Raw genomic sequence first — 24294 nt, forward strand, 5'->3', positions numbered from 1 at the left:
ACCTTATATTTGACTCTAGCTTTTGAAAACACCATAAAACCTGTACATGAGGGGTACTGTTATACTCAGGTGACGTCGCTGAGCACAAATATTAGTGTTTCAAAACAGTAAAACGTATCACAACAATTATATCGTCAGTGTAAGTGCCATTTGTGTGTGGAAAAATGCAAAAAATTTCACTGTCACTGACGATATCGTCGTTGTAATATATTTTACTGTTTTGAAACACTAATATTTGTGTTCAGCGAAGTCTTCCGAGTAAAACAGTACCCCCCATGTACAGGTTTTATGGTGTCTTGGAAAGTTACAGGGTTAAATATAGTGCTAGAAAATTTAATTATCTGAACTTTCGGCCTGGGTTGTCAGGCAGGTCCTGCAAATTGTAATTAATAAAATGACCTAATTATGTAAAATTATTACATAAATATATACGTAGAATTATTATTATTTTATATATATATATATATATATATGACAGTGTATGTATATTTATGTGTATGTGTATGTGTGTGTATATATATACTTAGATCATATATATAATAAATATATATATGATCTAAGTATATATAATCTTATTTTTACTCTGTTTTAACATTTTTTTTTTCAGACAGCAGGGGGACTCCTCCTGCTGGCATTGGCATGGCCCCTGGGGGCCCTGGGCTCCCAGGTAAGTCCCCCATACCGCGATCGCCGGCGACCGGGTAAGTACAAAACATCGCAGGACGTTCTATGCTGTCCTGCGGCGTTTAGAGCCACCAAAATAAGGACGGCATAAAACGGCCTGCAGTCTTAAGGGGTTAAGGAGTTAAAAAAAAATCAACACATTTAGCTTCCAAATGTAAAAAAAATGTGGTGAAATTTTGCAAAACCTCTACATATTTGTGCTCAAATGAACCACCAATGTTGAATACTGGGAGTACTTGTGCAAAATACTTGGTCAAAAAGCTAAACATCGAAGATATTCAGATCTTTTATAGAATACTAAATAAATTATATTATAGTAACATGCATAACAAACGTATCCCACTTTCAAGAGCAGCAGATGAATACATTTCAAATTCCAGAATCTGGTCAGAGACACTAGTCCCTGCCTCTGAGTGCTCTACGCAGCCTGTGCCTTGGTAAGAACAATAAATACATCAACACACTGTGTCTGATTGTAAACGGCTAAACAATTAAAAAATATATATAGTTTGACACTTGCATGGCTCTGTTGTGAATCAATACAGCTTACAGTTTTGCTGATGATACTAATATATGTAACAGGGTTGGTGTTCCAGGAAGGATAAGCCAAATGGCAAACGATTTAGGTAAACTAGAAAAATGTTCATAGTTGTGGCAGCTGACATTTAATGTGGATAAGTGCAAGATAATGCATATTGGACGTAAAAACCCAAGGGCAAAGTACAGAATATTTAATAGAGTCCTAACCTCAACATCTGAGGAAAGAGATTTAGGGGTCAGATGACAAAGGTAGGCAGACAGTGTAATAGAGCAGCAGGAAATGCTAACAGAATGCTTGGTTGTATAGAGAGAGGTATTAGCAGTAGAAAGAGGGAAGTGTTCATGCCATTGTACAAAACACTGGTGAGACCTCACTTGGAGTATTGTACGCGGTACTGGAGACCGTATCTCCAGAAGGATAATGATACTTTGGAGAGAGTTCAGAGAAGGGCTATTAAACTGGTTCATGGATTGCGGGATAAACCTTACAAGGAAAGGTTAAAGGATCTTAACATGTATAGCTTGGAGGAAAGACGAGACGGGGGGAAATGATAGAAAAATTTAAATACATAAAGGGAATTAACACAGTAAAGGAGGAGACTATATTTAAAAGAAGAAAAACTACCAAAACAAGAGGACCGTCTTAAATTAGAGGGGCAAAGGTTTAAAAATAATATCAGGAAGTTTTACTTTACAGAGAGTTTAGTGGATGCATGAAATAGCCTTCCAACTCAATTGGTAGAGTTTAAAGGGACACTATAGTCTCCAAAACAACTTAACTTTGTGAAGCAGTTTTGGTGTATAGATAATTTCCCTGCAATGTAACTGCTCAGTTCTATGGCATTTAGGAGTTAAATAACTTTGTTTATGCACCCTAGTAACACCTCCCTGCATGTGACTTGCACAGCCTTCCTAAACACTTCCTGTAAAGAGTCAGCTAATATTTATACTTCCTTTATTGCAAATTCTATTTAATTTAAAATGTATTATCCCCTGCACTGTTGATAGCTTGCTAGACCGCACAGAAGCCTCCTGTGTATGACTATAGTGTCCCTTTAACACAGTGAGGGAGTTTAAACATGAGTGGGAAAGGCATAAGGCTATCCTAACTATAAGATAAGGCCAGGGACTAATGAAAGTATTTAGAAAATTGGGCAGACTAGATGGGCCGAATGGTTCTTATCTGCCATCACATTCTATGTTTCTGTGTTCCTATGTAGGAGAAGTTCATACTTTCGCTTTTTCATTTCAATTCATACAAAGTTTTGACATGAATTATTGGACGAGGCCTGTCAAGCATCAATTGAAATCCTAGAATGTTTACTAAAGACATCACTGTGAACTATGCTCCATTTTCAAAAGGAGTCGTCTCCAAGGAAGACAAGAGATTAGAGGTAAGCTTAAAAATATCACATATTGCACAAATTGTTCATAAAGAATCTGTATATAACCTTTCAAGACATCCCTCCCTGAAATTAGACCAGAGAACAATTGTAAAAGATTTTAAATTACAACAATATCAATATTTCCTGCATGTATCTTGTTGCGTCACACTACAGCATGTCATATTTACACACATAAACAATAACACTACTGCCACTAAAAGCATGTTAATAGATTTTAAATACACACAATAGCACTGTAACTAACCTGGTTCATTTGGCAATGGAAGTTCATTTTATTCAAACTTCTACTTGCTATTTCAAGACACAGATCCATAGTATTTAATATGATAAAAACACCTGACAGTTCTGCTAAAAATGGCAAAAATATTGCCCTACCCCCCTTTTTTGACCACATACACATGAAAAAAAATAATAATGATATTGCTCTAGTCTAGGCATACCACTAAATCTGTGTTTTGCAATCCAAACGGATCAGGATAGAATTTATATTCTTTCTAAAGCACAAACTGGACAAGTAGAAATGGTAAATACAAAAGTAGAGAAGGTAAGTATATGAAAGGCACAAATGCGGTTTGCATCAAAAACACAGTTTAACATCATGCTAGGTTTATCATGTTTGAAATAGATCTATTGTACAAGTGTTGCCTTTGCCAAAAATGATGACAGCAATGGTATAAAAAGAAAGAAAAAAAAAAACAAGAAAAAAAAAAATAAAACACTTAAATGCAATATGCAGCACTTTAAACTTATTTCCTTTTGACGGGCAGGAAGAGCTAGACAATTATCAGAGACTATTTTTGTTCCTGTTACAATTTTATACTGAATAGTAGGAGTTCCTCCTAACAAGCTGCATGTAAAGACAAGCTTTAAAAAAAAAAAAAAAATTCTGCTGTATGGAAAATATATTGAATCGGCAACAAACTAATATATGGACTTTCCCATATGCTGAGAAAAGGCTTCTTTATAAAAGAAGGCTGGGGGAAGCATGTGGATAGAGTTATAATCCACATTTCCGGTTTTATTTAATAAATAGGGAGGTGCACAGGAAGATGCTCTGTACATTTTTAAAGAAATATTCTTATTCAAAATCTAGCTATATGTGGTGTTGCTTATATTTTCAAAATGTGTCCTCTTTTGAATAAATTGCAGATAAATACTGCAGGGACCACCTTAATATGCTCTCTTCCATGTTTCATAATACCATTTTGGCTTTCATAGTGGAAGCCACTGTTGCCTCTTCTTGTAACTATGGCTCATTGAACAAGTTACATAACATGCCAGTTAATATTTTGAATGGTTTATCAGGTAGGGAAGCTTAGAATTTTAAATAACCATTATTTAAATGGTTTTATGAAGGATAAAAAAAAAAAAAGCCTCCCAAAACAACTCAATATTGGATACATTTAGGAAAACAAAAAACATCTTAAATAGATACCCCAGGCAGGAATGCATCCAACAAACAGCAAAATTTACAAAAATAAAAAATAAAAAACTCTGCACTAAAGCAAAGAATGGAACAGTTCATATAGAGTAATTAATAAATTTAAAAGATATCCCTACAGAACTAATATCTGGTTATTTATTTTAGAAGTTATGTTTCCCTTTTTCCTCTGCCTTATAGATAAGGAGTTAAGATATAGATAAGGAGACAAGGAGTTAAGATATAGATAAGGAGACACTAACTTTAGCCATATAAACCAACAAAACAATTCAACAAAAACGGGATGATACATTGAACCAGTTGTTTAAAAACCGAGCAAATGAAGGGTTCACCTACAGATAGGTAGTGAACTATACTCCCCATATTAATATCGTATTGATCTATTTGCAGAAATAAACAGAGCATGTGCACATAGAGATGTCCAGCAGTCAAACGACTTTCATGGCATCCCACAATTCTATGTGTGAGGTGCATGCTGGTACATGGGGAATGCCAAAGAGTAAGTAGGCAGTCTGCTTGTTCAGTTGCTCATAAACACAGAAATCAAAAATATCATCTACGTATGTACTAGTGATTTGACCAATTTTTTTTCCTTGTATAATAAACCAAGCCATATTTGACAAGACAGGCGGAATTTAAAGTTCAAACCACATGGATCAGCAGCAGTTTTGTAATATCTTGTTGAAAAGAAGAAAACAAAAATAGGTCTGAATGCACTTTACAATAATAATAATAATAATAATAATAATAATAATATATTTAAACATTGCTTCTAACATGAAATTGAATTAAAGAAATTTAACCAACTGACAATAATACAGACAGTCAATCGGCTACATCTGCAGAGGGTCTTTTGCCTTTTTTACAACTGCATGTTCTCCTATGCCCGTTAAAAGGTGAAGAGCAGGAAAAAAAGACGAGGAGCAGAAAAGTAAAAAAAGAGTAAGTGGTCGAGGAAAACATTGAAAAGAAAAGTAAAGTAAAAAATAGCTTTGAAGGGAAGGTAGGATATGAAAGAGGTGGGATTGATGACTTTGAAGTGCAATGTTTTCCACTTACTCTTAACCCCTTTTTTCCCCTTGCGCTCCTTTTTGTATTGCTCCTTGAGTTTGGTTATAACTCCCTGATCCACATTCCAGGATTCCGTGATTGGACACTGGTCTTCCTTTTCTAAATAGTGAAAGAAAAATCAAAACACATTCCTCTTCAATATATTTTAAGTGCTTTTTTGTTGTTGCTTTTTTTATGGAAATAGATTCCATTCCTGTAAATATTTTTTTTCTTCAAATGTGTAGTGGCAAGAACAAAAAAAAAAGCTACGAGCTGGAGAATTACATTATTAGTAGATCATATTCAGTATATACTTCCTTGCATACAGAACAAACCTCTGTCTCAACAACGTCAAATTAACTATCTTGCCCATGAGCACAGAAATGTTCAATATTTAGATTTAGGCCAACTTAAATCAGCCAACACAAGCATCTTCCCCTTCCACAATATATGATAAATTTTAGATCATGCATAATTAGTTTGTGATGAAATTTCTTTTTTTCCCCTTTTTTCAATAGTTATGAGTACAATATTCAAAGAGGTAAAAATTATCCTATGTATTTCTAAGGTATTATATAGATATATTGTGATGATGAATATATATAAAATAAAAAGTTACATACCTTTAAAGAGCCCCAGAGTGCACTGCTTAGTGGACCTTAGTATCCCTCATACACCAGGATGAGATGCTCCAATCAGCAGCATCGCATTCTGGCCTAAGGAGACTGATTCAATAATCCATTGATCACCAGAATTTTATGGAATAAGTACGGTAGTTTGTTCCCAAGTAGCAGTTTCAATTATAATATAGCACAGTTGGTACTGCTAAATCTGACTGCAGCCATGCCATAACTGCCATCAGGTCTTAATATGCTTTATTTTCTAGGGAGTTACAGACTGAATATGCACATTTTACAACCTGTCTCTCTCCAGGGAGGAGAGAGTGTGCTTTCCCTACAGAGTTTGGCATTCCCATACTGCTTAGACTGCACTTTAAGCAATTCTGATCGTAGTGCTGAGCAAAGGATGATCTAAGCATACAAATATAGGATAACCAACAGTTTATTAAGTGTTTATTATGGGCAGTGGCCACTGGTTAAGTTTAAAGATCTATATAACCCCATATACTGAACCCCTGAGTTAAGAAGGCTTAAGAAACAAACATTCATAGCAAACCAAACTTTCAGTTTTATGTCTGCAGCATAATTTTCTTGTAAAAAAAATTATATATTTTTATTTACATGCACTACAGTCTTCTCGAGCAGCCGACTGCTATTTAGATTATTTAAATTAACAATGGAGGACTATAACATTATGTGAATTAACTAGGATACTTGAACTTCCCTTGAAAAGTTTTACACCAAATACCCAGCACCATACTAATTAGACTAATGTTCAATTTCTTCCAGATCCACACATTGGTCCACAAGATTTGAACAGCATGTCTTTGTTAAAGAAATTTACAGATGTGGAGTAAGGAAGGAGTCCAATTTGAGTACTGATTCCTTTGCCAGGGCATAATGCAAGCTAACAGCAGTGAATTATTAAATATATATTCCTATCGCATGCAGGAAATACTTGCGATGCCTTTCAGTGGTGGTGTACCTTTCATAACATCTTCAGATCAATTTATGGCAGTAGGAGTGTCTGGACGCAGTATTACTTTAAGGGGTTAAACGGTTTTGCAATGGTTTAACCCAGAAGTTGGTCTTCCAGCATCAAAAAATCCAGCCTGCACAACCTGCAGCACCCCTGATGTTTTAAACTACAACACCCATGAATATTTGAATGAAACAGATAGCCAGGGAATCATGGGAGTTGTAGTTCAACAGGGGGAGGGGGGGCAGGCCTGATCTAAATGTTCCTACCTACACAATCTTTTGACCCAGCATATGTGAAGTGGTTATGGTGGTCTGTTTTGGATCACAGAAAAACGTAAGGGTTAAACTTTTGCAAAATAGTATAAATCCTGAAGGTAGAAAACACCCAACACTCCTGATCCCATAATAGCGTCAATGGTTGAATGTATAAAGTGAAGTGTAGCAATGTTATAAGTGGAAAGTGATAAATATAAAACTTAAAAAACAGCTAATCGGATTAGAATTTTAACAGAAGAATGCAAGACTGGAGAACAGTTGATGTAAAAATAAAGTAAATGACTGAAATAAAAAAAATAAAAATAAAAAATGTTGCAGAATGCCATTTTGGACTTGATCCAAAAGATATCTAGAAAAAAATCTTTTACTAGTAGGGGCCAATTAAGAAAGGTCATCAGCATCAATTAATAGAAGAGAATTACAAAATGACAGTGCAACGAAGATTTGCTGAAGACCAAGCTACAGTTACAAGTTAAATTTATAATTTAAGTAACTAAAGTCTACATATGATTGTATAATACAGACCAAAGCACTCACAAGCAACAGAGCTAATTTCTAAGCTGTCACACAGCAATATAGAATTTAACATATTCCTGGTTTCAAAGAGCTTGGTGACTCACCCATGCACTATTCACTCTGAAAGTATAGCTGCAGGAGTTCTACAATTCAACTCTTAATTTCACAGTGATATCCCATTTTTTTAAATTTACATTTATAAATATGAGACTAGCTGTAGAAATAAGGAGCTTCTACTGAGCAGTATTCAGAAGTAATGCTTCAACATGCTGAATGCTCACACTGTACCATGAGTCTGATTAAAACCTGGGGGCCCCATAAAACAACATGAAATGAGACCAATCATCTAGTTGTCACTATACGATTTATCCAATCAGATCACCATGTTTTATTGTGTCTCTGCTTGAAAACCAGGTTTCTGTAAGTACTCTTTAATGTAAATTACCAATATAAAAATATATACAAAAAAAGAAAACATGCAGTGAGTGACAAGTTCTGGAAACCATTTTGAACATACATTTCCATTAAATCCCAACGCAGTTAAGGTGAATATTCCATAAAACATAAAACAGTGGAATTTAGTGATAGAGCAATTTTAAGTAAATAAACCTAGCTCTTGCGTGTGTAGCCTTAAGGTCCGTTTAGGCGACCTTCCCTTCTATTGTGTTGATTCCTTAAGTGGATCCTTTTTTTTAGTGGTGCTTTAAGAAGATTGCTTTAAGAAGAGAACTTGATTTGTGGTAGCAATTATACTCACAAGCATGGAGCCTAGATCCTGGCTCAGTACAGAGGCTTTGTGTGGTTAAGGGGCACACCACCTTCTTTAAGAAGTGAAGGAACTCGGGTGATGGTATTTAAAAATTACTTTATACTACAGACCATATTTCGCACTTCGCACATTTAAGCACATTGGTTGCACCTCCCTTTTTTTTTTTTATAACTCCATGCAGTACCTTTCAACAGGATTTGATTGGAATCAATCTTTAGTTTTATTGGTGTTGGCTACAAAACTAGTCTACCTTTTTAATGGATTAAATTGAATAGCGAAAGTCATGCTAGGAAGAGATAAAAACATTTTAATGCTCACATTAAACTTTATACCATGGGTTTACATGCACATTAGGGAAACCCAATAGCCAATGAAGTTGTACTAGACAGCCTTGTTTCAAGATAAATACAATTTTATTCTTTAAATTAGTGATTTAGAGGTACTTACAATTCATTATTCTAAAGCTATTTTACAAGTGAGCAAAGGTAGAGTGTATTTTATTAAAAGGGTCCAACACAGTTTCTGTTTGACATATGTATCTGCACACCCAATTCCATTAAACGGGGTCATTCACTACACTGAAATGTTAGGGACTGACCACTGGATTTCAAATTTAGCCAAAATAGTGGAATTATGCCATGACATTTATTTTGGAGAAAAATCGGAAATTCCTGTACAGTTCCCAACAAGTCAGAGAATAACTCTTGAAGAAAATGATAAGATTAATGGGCATTTTTTTCAATATTTATTTATTTTACTTCTTATTAAAAAATTGGTCTAGATTACTTTTTTGCCCCAAATGTATCACTAGACATACTATTAAAAAGAAAAATGCTTTTGCAGGTTAGAGACAAAGGCCAGGGAAGAGAGGGAGAGAAAAAAGTTAACAGGTCTAATATGCAATTGCTGCATATGCTTATTATTCTCATTTGTTAGTTCACTGTCCCGGCAAATAATCACAAAAAACAAGATGTATGTTTAATTTATTTAATATACACTTACCCCATTCAGTGCCGTCGCCAGCGCTTCGAGATTCTCCTCCATCACTGTCATCTGAACCAAGGAAGTCAAACTCTTTCAAAGCCTCCTCTGTGTCTCTATCATCATTGGGTTCCGGGATAATTCTTCTCCGCACAATCTAAAATACATTATTAAAATTTATTTTTTTCATACGAGAAATAGATTAACGTTTTCTCTGCAATGCCAATGTTATAAAAGAGTTGTTAAAACAAAAGCAGTTCTTTACCTTTATTAAGCCAACAAAGCCTGGATTTCATAGTAATAAATAACATATTTGTTTGGCGTATGTGCCGCCACTATACTTTTGAAACATTAAATTTTTTTAAATTTTTTTTTAAAAAGCACTTCCGCCTCCATAACAACTTCAGCTCAGTAAAGTTTTTGTGGGGGCAGGAGTTTCTGGGTGCCATCTTAACTTCAGTTTTCAAGGTTTAAAGGGACACTCCAAGCACCCAGACCACTTCTGCTCATTGGAGTGGTCTGGGTGCCAACTCCCACTACTCCTAACCCTGCAACTGTAATTATTGCAGTTTTTCATAAACTGCAATAATTACATTGCAGGGTTAGCTCCACCTCTAGTAGCTGTCTATTAGACAGCCACTAGAGGTCACTTCCTAGTTTCTAGCACAGGTTTCCTGTGCTAGAGCGTCGCTGGACGTCCTCACGCTGTGTGAGGACCTCCAGCGTCGCTCAAAGCCCCATAGGAAAGCATTGAAATGATTTTTCAATGCTTTCCTATGGGGAGACGTAATGCGCATGCGCGGCATTTCCGCGCATGCGCGTTAGGTCTCCTCGGCTGGTGGGACCCTGATGCTAGACACCTCCTCAGTCTCCTCCTTTCCTTTCTCCCGGCCACGCAGTGATCCAGATAGTCCCCAATTAAGAGTCATTGTACAAGCTCTTAATAAAGGTACTATTGTGGCTACTAAAACCTTGCTGCATTGGCATAAAAAAAAATTATTTGTTCAAAATCTTGTGAGTGATCAATGTTTAATCTTTGTAATTTAAAGGAACGGAGTCACCCTTAGTCACTTTTATCAGTAATGCAAAAAACAAATAAATACATTTTATAATAGTGATATTGACTAATTGAAATTCCAAAGCAATCCAACTAATCCCTTCTTTGCCTTATGGAAAAAGTTCAGAAGAACTAACGTTAATAGGCGGAGCTACCACCTCCAACATTTTACAAATCCCACAGCCATCATCAGCAACAACATTGTTAAAGAGGCACCTTCTTTCACATCACACAGTTTGGGCTAAGTACAAACCAGCAGTCTCTTGGGATGGTCCATTGACCTTTGTACTTTCATGCTTCAGTACAGCAGTGATAGTGGTTTCTAGAGACCCAGTTGCATCAATGAGGATATCTATCTTTAATCCTGCTGTTGCACACAAAGCAGGCATGTCACCATCGGGTGCTCTTTGCTAAACATGCAAACCCACCTAAAGGTGATAGAACTGCTTTTCTGCCTCAAAGGGCAGGCACACAGCATTTGCTTTACCCATTGCTTATTGAGACCTCACTTAGGATTAAGGAAGGAAATGGGTCTGTACTGTTGGTGAGTTTGCCCCTGTCTAGGACAAAAAGGTGAGGGATAATACAAAATATATGAATAAAATATACACACACAAAATTAAAGGTTTACTACAAGCATCAATGCTACATCAGTGTTTTGGAGTCGTCATGCTGCCTTAGGTCTGCATTTGCAGCGTTTTGTTATGAAATTAATCACTTTACTGCCAGAGGTGCAACTCCACCTTAGGCAGGCTAAATGAGGCATTACTGTCAATTGCGTGCACAATTCTATGCACAGTATGTCATTCACTGGCTGAAAACACCCAGCTGCCATAATCAGCCAATGAATAGCTGACCAGATCAACACCTGGCTTCTGCAGTAGCCAGCTGCACGTCACCAGCCATACGTAAACACTATGTGCCTACTGAGGGAAATGACCAGGGTACTCCCACCATCATAACCACTGCAGTGAGCTGTAGCAGTTGGTAACCCTTTAAATTTAAATTGTAAATATGAAATTATGTTAAGGTATCTCGACTTATTTGTGTGTTTTGTGTATTTTCAATTTGTAGGTAGATATTTGGTTTAGTCTATAGTGAAAATACACACAATTTCAGCTTTGGTATTAAAGTTTATTCCATATTTGTGTTCACTACTGCCTATAGTTTTGTGACTTACTGTAGCTGCATCTATTATGGTTTTATCCCTGCCATCATTTTCTTCATCGTCCTCTTCATCGCTGAATTCTGCAGCAGCATTTTCTAAAAATTTAAATGTCTCCAACACAGAAGCAGAGTCCGTCATATCTGGTTTCCTATTAAAATAATAAAAGAAAGTGAGTGCATATTTTGTCTCTCACATAAACCTAAGAGCATAATTTGTTAGAAAAAAGAAAGAATGTATACAAAACTAGGTAACCCCCCCCCCCCCCCCCTCCTTGACCGAGAATGGCAGTCAGTTCTCTCCTTGGACCAAGAAGCTGTTACAGCACATATTAAAATGATACCCCTGAATGTTTTGTTTTAGCAAGTATTCATCCAGTTGCTGTTTTACAAGACATTTCCCTTTAACAAAAATATATTCTTAAACTGGATTGATTGGAATTCGTAAAATAGCACTACAGTTAAACTTAGGCTTCACATTATTATCCTGTATTCTCTAAAGTCTGCTGTAGTGGATGCATGGAATAGCCTTCCAGCTGAAGTGGTAGAGGTTAACACAGTAAAGGGGTTTAAGCATGCATGGGATAGGCATAAGGCTATCCTAACTATAAGATAAGGCCAGGGACTAATGAAAGTATTTAGAAAATTGGGCAGACTAGATGGGCCGAATGGTTCTTATCTGCCGTCACATTCTATGTTTCTATGTTACCATTTTCTTTTAACAAGAGAGCATGGATTCAGCCAGTACATCCTTAAAGTGTTGACTAGAAACTATGGATTAAAATTTTGAGCCTCAATTCCCAGTACTACCACAGGCAGATGAGGGCTGTGCATTAAGTAACCACATCAGAAAAGACCTTTCTACAATTGAGAATCAAGGCAGTTTCTCACCTAGTAGAGTGCAGAGAATTTATTTTTTTTCTTAAACTTTATATAGGCAAACTGTAGAATGGTATGTAAACAAATGTCATTTTCTATTATCTCTTAATTTCATTAATAAAGAATTAGACAATTAAAGAGAATATGATTAACGACAGCCTGTCATACTTCACACCCACAACCTATCAAACTGAATCACTCACTTCCCCACCTTCATCATGCTCAACTATTGATGAAATGAAGATGAAGGCAAAACATAGAGGGTAAAGACAGAACCATCAGCAATGTTCTGATGCCAAACCAACTATACATTATTGTCAGGAAAGATCTGGACCCATGTCACCTAAACTAAATGATGTGTGAAAAGTAATGGAATCACACCAACTACACTAAGGGTTTGAGACAAAAATGCATCTGTATAACATAGCCATGTTATAGTGTTGCTGCACAGGCAACGTTTTAGAGAAAGTTTGAGTGTGTTTTTTAAAATGCTTAAATCAGGTGTAAAAACGCCAGGTATGATCTATATAGATAATGTATGTAAATATGCAATAAAAGTAAATAATTTTTACATGTATTGTTTAAACACAAAGGGGTTAACTCATAAAACTGAATTGCAGTGAATTGAATTAAAATGTCAACTTTTTGGCTGAGATGGGCAAGCTTTGATTACAGCAGAGTTGGAGAAGCTTTTCGGGTCAGCTATTTTAGCGTACATTTTGGCATCCATCTTACAAATCACAATAATCTAAAGTTTAGGGAATCTAAAATCCCTACTGTATCTGGCCACAACAGCTAAATATGTTAAAAAAAAATAAAAAAATAAAAAAAAAAATACAAAGAGCACATACTGCAATTCAAAGCAAAACAGGCAGAAGACAATGTGAACTTGAAACATACCAGCCTGTAATTACATTGGATTCACTAAATACTACACATGAAAACCTGTTTGAGAAATTTGTAACTGCTGTAAAAAATGGGAACATTAACCAAAATGTATATTTTCGTATAAACCATTGTATACAAACACACACTATAAAATATTTCAATTTACAATCCTTTACATGCAAGCATTTTCTAAGTTTTATTATCTTTTGTTGGCAGCAAAAAATTTCAGAATGGAAATATCATAAACCTAAACAATGGAAATGAAAATACTTTAAGAAATTTAAAACATTGTGGCTGGTGTTCTATTTAAATAAAACAAAAATACTATTAAATAAACTAAAACAAAAGGTTTCAGACAGAAAAGGAATAATGTAGGGTAACATACCCAATGACCAATGGATTGGGAAGTTCTGTCTCTGTACCATTTACCATGGAATCTTGATTGGTGTCTGTGAGCCTGTCAGAGGAGTCAGCAGACAGGCCTAGCAAAGCACGGACTCGCTTTGACTTCACCTCCAGTATGGTGTCTGTGTAACCCACCTCCTGGAGATACCTGAGGAAATGTGACAGTTGTTAAGCCATCTATATAGTTAAGAAATGCAACCTCTACTCTCCAATCCAAAAAGACAATAAATCATCATAACCCACCCCCCAGTACACCATCAGACACAGTGCTTCACTGTGTTGAAGATGCATGGTAATAAATCATCTGGTACCAGCTGCAAGGGGTTGCCACTTGCACTGCCAGCCACTTGAAAAATCAAAGCGGTTATTAGTACAATTCCCTATTCATTAGAACTCACTGGTAGATACAAAACAAAAATAGTATGCATGTCAACAGTTAATAGCTTTTGTAAGATCTACAACAAATGAAAGCAATTTAGTTAATCCTTATACTACCAAGAAAGTCAGAAAAAGTGAATGCTGTGCAATAAATTGCCACTTACTGCCTTAGCAACTGCCGGCTTTGTTTCCATATAAATTGGGTGTTCTGTGGCGTTGGCTGTAATTCTGCCTCATTTGCTTCATCTATGGAGAAAAGAACATTTTTAAGAATATGAACTCAAGGGGAAGGAAAAAAAAAACAAACTTATTACACAAGTCATATATTAACCTGTATTTTATACTGACACGTAGAGTCTTGTGATCTTGGACAAATCAGTGAATGCACAGACCAAGAGAAAGAACTTTAAATTGTCAAGACCAACAAGCTCAACAAGCAGGAGCTTCCAGCTCTCTGTAGTGATGGTGGGGATCGGCGCTGTCAGACACCAGGTAAGTTGTCGAATAGTTTGACAATTTAAAATGTGTGGGTGCCAGGTCACTACAGTGTGATATAGTGGTTATGGTACTTTGAGTGTTCCTTAAAGAGGCACTCTACAATGGTAAGGCTGCCTAAAGTTCATCAGTGCCGTCTCCAAATTTAATATTATTTACTACTGGCATTTATAAAGAACCAACATATTCAGCAGCGCTGGAAGAGCATGCTATATAGTTAGAAGAAACCAGGGTTGGCGGCAGGAGAGGAGGGTAGGTAGAGCCTAGTAAAATGAAAAGGCCTTGTAGCAGGGAAGGGTGATGATTTGGGGCTTACAGCTGAAGTATTCAAAATTAAAAGGCCTTGTAAGCAGGGATGGATGATGATTTGGGGCTAAGGAAGAAAGATAAAAAACAGTTACTTCAAAGGAATTACAGCGGAGAGTGGCAAGGGGGTGGGGAATGGAGCAGGCTAGCCATTTGTTATAAACAAGTATTTGCCAACCAAAATGCTGTCAGCAAGATTATTAAAGGACCACTATAGTCACCCAGACCACTTCAGCTCAATGAAGTGGTCTGGGTGCCAGGTCCCCCAGGTTTTAACCTTTCAGATGTAAACACAGCAGTTTCAGAGAAACTGTAGGTCTACATTGCAGGGCTAATCCAGCCTCTAGTGGCTGTCTTCCTGACAGCTGCTAGAGGCGCTTCCGACGCTCAATGCAAAAATCGTATTGAGCATGCAGAATGTCCATAGGAAAGCATTGACAAATGCTTTCCTATGGGTGTTTTTAATGCACACGCTCAGCTCTGGCCACGCATGCACATTCGGCTCCACATAGGAGCAGATGTTGAATGGGGAGGAGAGGTCTCCAGCGCCCAGGGAGCCCAGCACTGGATTAAGCGGGAGGGGGACTCCAAGGGTGGGAGAGGGGGGACTCCAAGGGTGGGAGAGGGGGGACTCCAAGGGTGGGAGAGGGGGGACTCCAAGGGTGGGAGAGGGGGGACTCCAAGGGTGGGAGAGGGGGGACTCCAAGGGTGGGAGAGGGGGGACTCCAAGGGTGGGAGAGGGGGGACTCCAAGGGTGGGAGAGGGGGGACTCCAAGGGTGGGAGAGGGGGGACTCCAAGGGTGGGAGAGGGGGGACTCCAAGGGTGGGAGAGGGGGGACTCCAAGGGTGGGAGAGGGGGGACTCCAAGGGTGGGAGAGGGGGGACTCCAAGGGTGGGAGAGGGGGGACTCCAAGGGTGGGAGAGGGGGGACTCCAAGGGTGGGAGAGGGGGGACTCCAAGGGTGGGAGAGGGGGGACTCCAAGGGTGGGAGAGGGGGACCTAAGGACTATATAGTGCCAGGAAAACTAGTTTGGTTTCCTGACACTATAGTGGTCCTTTAATAACTACATGTAACATCAAGTACAAAATATTACAGTAATAAACTATATGTAACAATGGCAGTATCATTATAGTAAAGTAATAATCTAGTAACAAAATGAAATAAATCTGGTTGACTATCTTCTCCATCTCCATCCGTACCTTACAGCTGCAGTGCTCAAAATTAAAAAGCCTTGTAGCAGGGATGGATGATGAAAGCCATGATCTATACACAAAAATTGCTTCATTAATTGTTTTGATGACCATAGTGCCCTTTTAAGGTAACCATCCCCAGGTTTAATATTCAGTTTATTAACAGTGTGAAATTTACAAAAGGACCTCCCATGTCAGGTGCATTAATAACATTACTGTGCAGCCAATCACTGTCATCCAGGTTTGATAGTGAGGAATTTTCTCTGTCAGGAATTTTCCCTTGCCATGGTCTTTTGTATCAATTTGCAACTCTCTATATTTCTCCTTGTCCCAACCCCATATGGCAAGGAGCCCCAATGAACGAGATAAGACAAAGTAAGGTTCAAAGTGACTTCTGACATTTAATGGGCGGTTTAGCAAGTTATATACAGCAGGAAACAGGGGTGGTTGTTACAAGCATTATCCAATCCTAATAAAATCATCTATCTTATCTTAACCTATAGCAAGCTTGCAGGTGCATCTTCATGTTTGGGCATTGTTCAAAGCTAAGTTTCACTATAACCACGCACTTAAAATGAATATGCATACGCACTTAGAATTTAAAGATATTTACTACGTAGTTCTAAATTACACATTACTATGCCGTTGTGATCAAAGTGAGAAACACAGTAAATATGGCTAACAGCAGAAGCATACAAGATACAACACTAACACTTGTTACACAATGTTCTATAGCTCTTGTCTTGGGGTATATTCATTAAGCATTGGATATAGATAAAGTATATTATTTCAAACAGCTGACATGCTCCAAGTAAGCCAATTTTAAACAGACTGAACATCCTGTCATATGTAGCTTGAGCCTTGGGTCAGTATAGGCAAAGTGTATTATTCCCAACAAGGTTGAACAAAATGAACTGTTATAAAACATTTGTATTAAATCGGTATTAGTGGGATCATTTTATTTGAAAATGTTATTGCCTATTGTTTGATATTGGTCATCAAAATCATAAATTATGAATATAATGTAATTATTTTTTTGAAGGATACAATTTGAGGCAAAACGAATTCTGTTTGATTAAACATAACAGTTATTAAACATGAATAGCAACATAATTCTAAAGCATAGTGGATCTTTCAGTAGCCGTCTCCCCACCATCCCAGTGTTTCTCTTTTATTGATATTTTTATTGACAATGGCAAATAGACAGAAAAAAAAACAAAAAAAACCTAACTGTAGGTGACAATATTTTTCGTATAAATACCATTATTTTTTGTATTTTTCCTTTACTATATTTCTACTCTTATTTTTTTCTTTCCCCCTTTCCTTCTCTTTTCCTAGCTTTCTTTCCTTAATTTTTTTCTTCGTCCCTTCCTCCCTCCCACTTCCTTCCCTCTTCCTCTTTACCCCTTTCCTCCCCTTCCAAAAGAAAAAGCATATAAATATGGATATCTTTTAGGTTACCTTATTAATCTAAACAATCTACCAATCTTCAATACACAAATACATGTTATTAAAACAAACATCCCTGAGAAAGAGTCACAAAAGTAGAAAAATTTTGAATTATTCAATTGTGCCCATTCATTTAATAATCATATTTGCACGTTAAGGATTCTAATTTATTTAGCCAGAGATCCCCAGGGAGCACTGAAATATAAGCTATTCTTAACCAGTCTCATTTAAAACCAAGGATGGGACCAGGGAACACTAGGCAACAAGCAGTTAAGGTGTTTGGAGTCTCCTTTAAGCTACTGTTATCCAAAGCACTTATGTGAATTAGAAAAATAATGGTTAAGATATTAATCTGCCATGTCAATATCTTATTTATACAAGGACTGAAGCTCAAAGACCCCAAATGCAACAGATTTATAAACTAAAAGAAAACAAAACTACAACACGTTTACAGTATAAACTACTCCCCTTGGTTTAAATGTACAAATCTCCCAAGTAGCGAGTCATATTGTATCTTACTTGATTTGTGTGAGCCATTTGCTAGAAAACCCATTGTGCACACGAATGTGCCAGAGCTATAAATAAATATCATGAAATGCTAGGGGTTGCCTGGGTGATTCTATTCGTCTGTGCTGTAAATGGGTTGGTTATATTTAGTTGGACTTTAGCTGCTGTAAAATTTGCATTCCACTTAAACTTGAGCGGCTTACGTTGTGAAAGCAACATTTAATGACATTGATTTAACAATTACATTTAAAAGTCTTTTATTGCACTGACTAGAGTCCAAGACTTTTGCAGCTTGATGCCCCTTGAGGTAAAAACACCCATTAGACCAGAAATGCTCATTACTATATGCAGCAATACCTTTTATCAATGGCACTGCAATGTAGGAACATCAAAGCACCAATGGTCACACAATATTACAGTTACCCAACCTATTTGGAAGAATGAAAGTCTGAGTGTACCCACTAGGATTCAAAAAAGTGTCTTTCATGTTACGGACATATCTCTTAAAGTATAGTGATGATCAGCAGCGGTCAAGTTGTATTTTACCTCTTACATAAGACTCAGAAACAGGGGCATGGCAATGTAAAAACAATAACAATAGACTCGTCCAAAGAACTAAAACGGTAGTGCAATCTACTTGTCCTGATACAAAATTGTTTAATTACAAAGATTGAGACCCCTGCCAAGAGACCTGGACAGTGACAGGGATATCTGCTAATTCTCACAAATTAAAACTGAATGGAAAAACAGAGGCAAATCTTGCTTATATGGAAAGCTTCTCTAAATCCACTTTAGTCCCAACGTTGTTACCCAAGTTTTGCCATTTGGAAATATTAAGCAAAACTTTGGAGTTATGATAATTACCTTGAGTGTCTCACCCTCTGCCCTTCCACAATCCCTTTGTCATTAGGAGTGAATGATGAGTGCCAACTGTGCTTGGTGTTTGCTGGCTGCATGTGATGTATGTGTGCACATTGGCTCTATGTAATGACTGCGTACGTCTGCGTGCCTGTCGGTGAGTGTGTGTGTGTGTGTGTGTGTGTGAGTGCTGCATTGGCTGCGACTGGACAGGCATGGAGGTACATGGAGGTGGATGGAGACACGCAACGCCATGTCACATTCCAACGTGCTCCACCTTCACAGGGTTTCAAGAAGTAGCGGAAGGATAAGATTTGGCACAGGGTGCGGAAGGCGCCATTTGGGGTATACCAGAGGCAGGATTCCAGAGTCGCATACTGGCAGCGGCAATGTGAGTGGTTCTGCTTGTTGGCTAGAGGGGGACACTGGCATTTAGTAGAGGGGGGGGGGAGGAGACTGGGGATTTAGTAGAGGGGGGGGGAGACTGGGGATTTAGTAGAGGGGGGGGGAGACTGGGGATTTAGTAGAAGGGGGGGAGACTGGGGATTTAGTAGAGGGGGGGGAGACTGGGGATTTAGTAGAGGGGGGGGAGACTGGGGATTTAGTAGAGGGGGGGGAGACTGGGGATTTAGTAGAGGGGGGGAGACTGGGGATTTAGTAGAGGGGGGGGAGAATGGGGATTTAGTAGAGGGGGGGGAGAATGGGGATTTAGTAGAGGGGGGGGAGACTGGGGATTTAGTAGAGGGGGGGGAGACTGGGGATTTAGTAGAGGGGGGGGAGACTGGGGATTTAGTAGAGGGGGGGAGACTGGGGATTTAGTAGAGGGGGGGGAGACTGGGGATTTAGTAGAGGGGGGGAGACTGGGGATTTAGTAGAGGGGGGGAGACTGGGGATTTAGTAGAGGGGGGGGAGACTGGGGATTTAGTAGAGGGGGGGGGAGACTGGGGATTTAGTAGAGGGGGGGGAGACTGGGATTTAGTAGAGGGGGGGGAGACTGGGATTTAGTAGAGAAGGGGGAGACTGGGATTTAGTAGAGAAGGGGGGAGACTGGGATTTAGTAGAGAAGGGGGGAGACTGGGATTTAGTAGAGAAGGGGGGAGACTGGGATTTAGTAGAGGGGGGGGGAGACTGGGATTTAGTAGAGAAGGGGGGAGACTGGGATTTAGTAGAGGGGGGGGAGACTGGGATTTAGTAGAGGGGGGGAGACTGGGATTTAGTAGAGGGGGGGAGACTGGGATTTAGTAGAGGGGGGGAGACTGGGATTTAGTAGAGGGGGGGAGACTGGGATTTAGTAGAGGGGGGGAGACTGGGATTTAGTAGAGGGGGGGAGACTGGGATTTAGTAGAGGGGGGGAGACTGGGATTTAGTAGAGGGGGGGAGACTGGGATTTAGTAGAGGGGGGGAGACTGGGATTTAGTAGAGGGGGGGAGACTGGGATTTAGTAGAGGGGGGGGAGACTGGGGATTTAGTAGAGGGGGGGGAGACTGGGGATTTAGTAGAGGGGGGGGGAGACTGGGGATTTAGTAGAGGGGGGGGAGACTGGGGATTTAGTAGAGGGGGGGGAGACTGGGATTTAGTAGAGAAGGGGGGAGACTGGGATTTAGTAGAGAAGGGGGGAGACTGGGATTTAGTAGAGAAGGGGGGAGACTGGGATTTAGTAGAGAAGGGGGGAGACTGGGATTTAGTAGAGAAGGGGGGAGACTGGGATTTAGTAGAGGGGGGGGAGACTGGGATTTAGTAGAGGGGGGGAGACTGGGATTTAGTAGAGGGGGGGAGACTGGGATTTAGTAGAGGGGGGGAGACTGGGATTTAGTAGAGAAGGGGGGAGACTGGGATTTAGTAGAGAAGGGGGGAGACTGGGATTTAGTAGAGAAGGGGGGAGACTGGGATTTAGTAGAGATGGGGGGAGACTGGGATTTAGTAGAGAAGGGGGGAGACTGGGATTTAGTAGAGAAGGGGGGAGACTGGGATTTAGTAGAGAAGGGGGGAGACTGGGATTTAGTAGAGAAGGGGGGAGACTGGGATTTAGTAGAGAAGGGGGGAGACTGGGATTTAGTAGAGAAGGGGGGAGACTGGGATTTAGTAGAGAAGGGGGGAGACTGGGATTTAGTAGAGATGGGGGGAGACTGGGATTTAGTAGAGAAGGGGGGAGACTGGGATTTAGTAGAGAAGGGGGGAGACTGGGATTTAGTAGAGAAGGGAGGAGACTGGGATTTAGTAGAGAAGGGGGGATACTGGGATTTAGTAGAGAAGGGGGGAGACTGGGATTTAGTAGAGAAGGGGGGGGACTGGGATTTAGTGCAGAGAGGGGGGGCTGGGATTTAGCAGAGAGGGGGGACTGGGATTTAGCAGAGAGGGGGGACTGGGATTTAGCAGAGAGGGGGGACTGGGATTTAGCAGAGAGGGGGGACTGGGATTTAGCAGAGAGGGGGGACTGGGATTTAGCAGAGAGGGGGGACTGGGATTTAGCAGAGAGGGGGGACTGGGATTTAGCAGAGAGGGGGGACTGGGATTTAGCAGAGAGGGGGGACTGGGATTTAGCAGAGGGGGGGGAGACTGGGATTTAGCAGAGGGGGGGGAGACTGGGATTTAGCAGAGGGGGGGGAGACTGGGATTTAGTAGAGGGGGGGAGACTGGGATTTAGTAGAGGGGGGGAGACTGGGATTTAGTAGAGGGGGGGAGACTGGGATTTAGTAGAGGGGGGGAGACTGGGATTTAGTAGAGGGGGGGAGACTGGGATTTAGTAGAGGGGGGGAGACTGGGATTTAGTAGAGGGGGGGAGACTGGGATTTAGTAGAGGGGGGGAGACTGGGATTTAGTAGAGGGGGGAGACTGGGATTTAGTAGAGGGGGGGAGACTGGGATTTAGTAGAGGGGGGGAGACTGGGATTTAGTAGAGGGGGGGAGACTGGGATTTAGTAGAGGGGGGAGACTGGGATTTAGTAGAGGGGGGAGACTGGGATTTAGTAGAGGGGGGGAGACTGGGATTTAGTAGAGGGGGGGAGACTGGGATTTAGTAGAGGGGGGAGACTGGGATTTAGTAGAGGGGGGGAGACTGGGATTTAGTAGAGGGGGAGACTGGGATTTAGTAGAGGGGTGGAGACTGGGATTTAGTAGAGGGGTGGAGACTGGGATTTAGTAGAGGGGGGAGACTGGGATTTAGTAGAGGGGGGGAGACTGGGATTTAGTAGAGGGGGGGAGACTGGGATTTAGTAGAGGGGGGGAGACAGGGATTTAGTAGAGGGGGGGAGACAGGGATTTAGTAGAGGGGGGGAGACAGGGATTTAGTAGAGGGGGGGAGACAGGGATTTAGTAGAGGGGGGAGACAGGGATTTAGTAGAGGGGGGAGACAGGGATTTAGTAGAGGGAGAGACTGGGATTTAGTGGGGGGGGAGACTGGGATTTAGTAGAGGGGGGGCGAGACTGGGATTTAGTAGAGGGGGGAGACTGGGATTTAGTAGAGGGGGGGAGACTGGGATTTAGTAGAGGGGGGGAGACTGGGATTTAGTAGAGGGGGGGAGACTGGGATTTAGTAGAGGGGGGGAGACTGGGATTTAGTAGAGGGGGGGAGACTGGGATTTAGTAGAGGGGGGGAGACTGGGATTTAGTAGAGGGGGGGAGACTGGGATTTAGTAGAGGGGGGGGAGACTGGGGATTTAGTAGAGGGGGGGAGACTGGGGATTTAGTAGAGGGGGGGGGAGACTGGGGATTTAGTAGAGGGGGGGGAGACTGGAATTTAGTAGAGGGGGGGGAGACTGGGATTTAGTAGAGAAGGGGGGAGACTGGGATTTAGTAGAGAAGGGGGGAGACTGGGATTTAGTAGAGAAGGGGGGAGACTGGGATTTAGTAGAGAAGGGGGGAGACTGGGATTTAGTAGAGGGGGGGGAGACTGGGATTTAGTAGAGGGGGGGAGACTGGGATTTAGTAGAGGGGGGGAGACTGGGATTTAGTAGAGGGGGGGAGACTGGGATTTAGTAGAGGGGGGGAGACTGGGATTTAGTAGAGGGGGGGAGACTGGGATTTAGTAGAGGGGGGGAGACTGGGATTTAGTAGAGGGGGGGAGACTGGGATTTAGTAGAGGGGGGGAGACTGGGATTTAGTAGAGGGGGGAGACTGGGATTTAGTAGAGGGGGGGAGACTGGGATTTAGTAGAGGGGGGGAGACTGGGATTTAGTAGAGGGGGGGAGACTGGGATTTAGTAGAGGGGGGGAGACTGGGATTTAGTAGAGGGGGGGAGACTGGGATTTAGTAGAGGGGGGGGAGACTGGGGATTTAGTAGAGGGGGGGGAGACTGGGGATTTAGTAGAGGGGGGGGAGACTGGGGATTTAGTAGAGGGGGGGGAGACTGGGATTTAGTAGAGGGGGGGGAGACTGGGATTTAGTAGAGAAGGGGGGAGACTGGGATTTAGTAGAGAAGGGGGGAGACTGGGATTTAGTAGAGAAGGGGGGAGACTGGGATTTAGTAGAGAAGGGGGGAGACTGGGATTTAGTAGAGGGGGGGGAGACTGGGATTTAGTAGAGGGGGGGAGACTGGGATTTAGTAGAGGGGGGAGACTGGGATTTAGTAGAGGGGGGGAGACTGGGATTTAGTAGAGGGGGGGAGACTGGGATTTAGTAGAGGGGGGGGAGACTGGGATTTAGTAGAGGGGGGGAGACTGGGATTTAGTAGAGGGGGGGAGACTGGGATTTAGTAGAGGGGGGGAGACTGGGATTTAGTAGAGGGGGGGAGACTGGGATTTAGTAGAGGGGGGAGACTGGGATTTAGTAGAGGGGGGGGACTGGGATTTAGCAGAGAGGGGGGACTGGGATTTAGCAGAGAGGGGGGACTGGGATTTAGCAGAGAGGGGGGACTGGGATTTAGCAGAGAGGGGGGACTGGGATTTAGCAGAGAGGGGGGACTGGGATTTAGCAGAGAGGGGGGACTGGGATTTAGCAGAGAGGGGGGACTGGGATTTAGCAGAGAGGGGGGACTGGGATTTAGCAGAGAGGGGGGACTGGAATTTAGCAGAGAGGGGGGACTGGGATTTAGTAGAGGGGGGGCGCTGGCGTTTAGTAGAGGGGGGGTGCTGGCGTTTAGTAGAGGGGGGGTGCTGGCGTTTAGTAGAGGGGGGGTGCTGGCGTTTAGTAGAGGGGGGGTGCTGGGGTTTAGTAGAGGGGGGTGCTGGGGTTTAGTAGATGGGGGTGCTGGGGTTTAGTAGATGGGGGTGCTGGGGTTTAGTAGATGGGGGTGCTGGGGTTTAGTAGAGGGGGGTGCTGGGGTTTAGTAGAGGGGGGTGCTGGGGTTTAGTAGAGGGGGGTGCTGGGGTTTAGTAGAGGGGGGTGCTGGGGTTTAGTAGAGGGGGGTGCTGGGGTTTAGTAGAGGGGGGTGCTGGGGTTTAGTAGAGGGGGGTGTCATGCCAAAAGCAAGAGTTGGTGTTTGATGTGTGTTGAGATATGTTAAGAGTTGTTTTTTTG

At 41.2% G+C, this 24294-nt stretch overlaps 1 protein-coding gene across 2 annotated transcripts in view; it reads right to left on the bottom strand.

Moving 5' to 3' along the window:
• The window catches only part of STRN (striatin), a 133673-nt gene that overhangs the window by 38466 nt on the left and 70913 nt on the right, over positions 1-24294 (bottom strand). The window contains exons 4-8 of one of the 2 annotated variants that reach the window (XM_063443595.1): positions 14200-14281; positions 13638-13805; positions 11502-11637; positions 9286-9421; positions 5131-5241 (exon numbers count right to left, since the gene is read on the bottom strand). In XM_063443595.1, the coding sequence (XP_063299665.1) occupies positions 5131-5241; positions 9286-9421; positions 11502-11637; positions 13638-13805; positions 14200-14281 (633 nt within the window). The remainder of the gene's footprint in view (positions 1-5130; positions 5242-9285; positions 9422-11501; positions 11638-13637; positions 13806-14199; positions 14282-24294) is intronic. The other variant, XM_063443596.1, reaches the window with a different exon arrangement.

The sequence above is a fragment of the Pelobates fuscus genome, chromosome 2 (genome assembly GCF_036172605.1).
Source record: "Pelobates fuscus isolate aPelFus1 chromosome 2, aPelFus1.pri, whole genome shotgun sequence".
Classification (NCBI taxonomy): domain Eukaryota; kingdom Metazoa; phylum Chordata; class Amphibia; order Anura; family Pelobatidae; genus Pelobates; species Pelobates fuscus.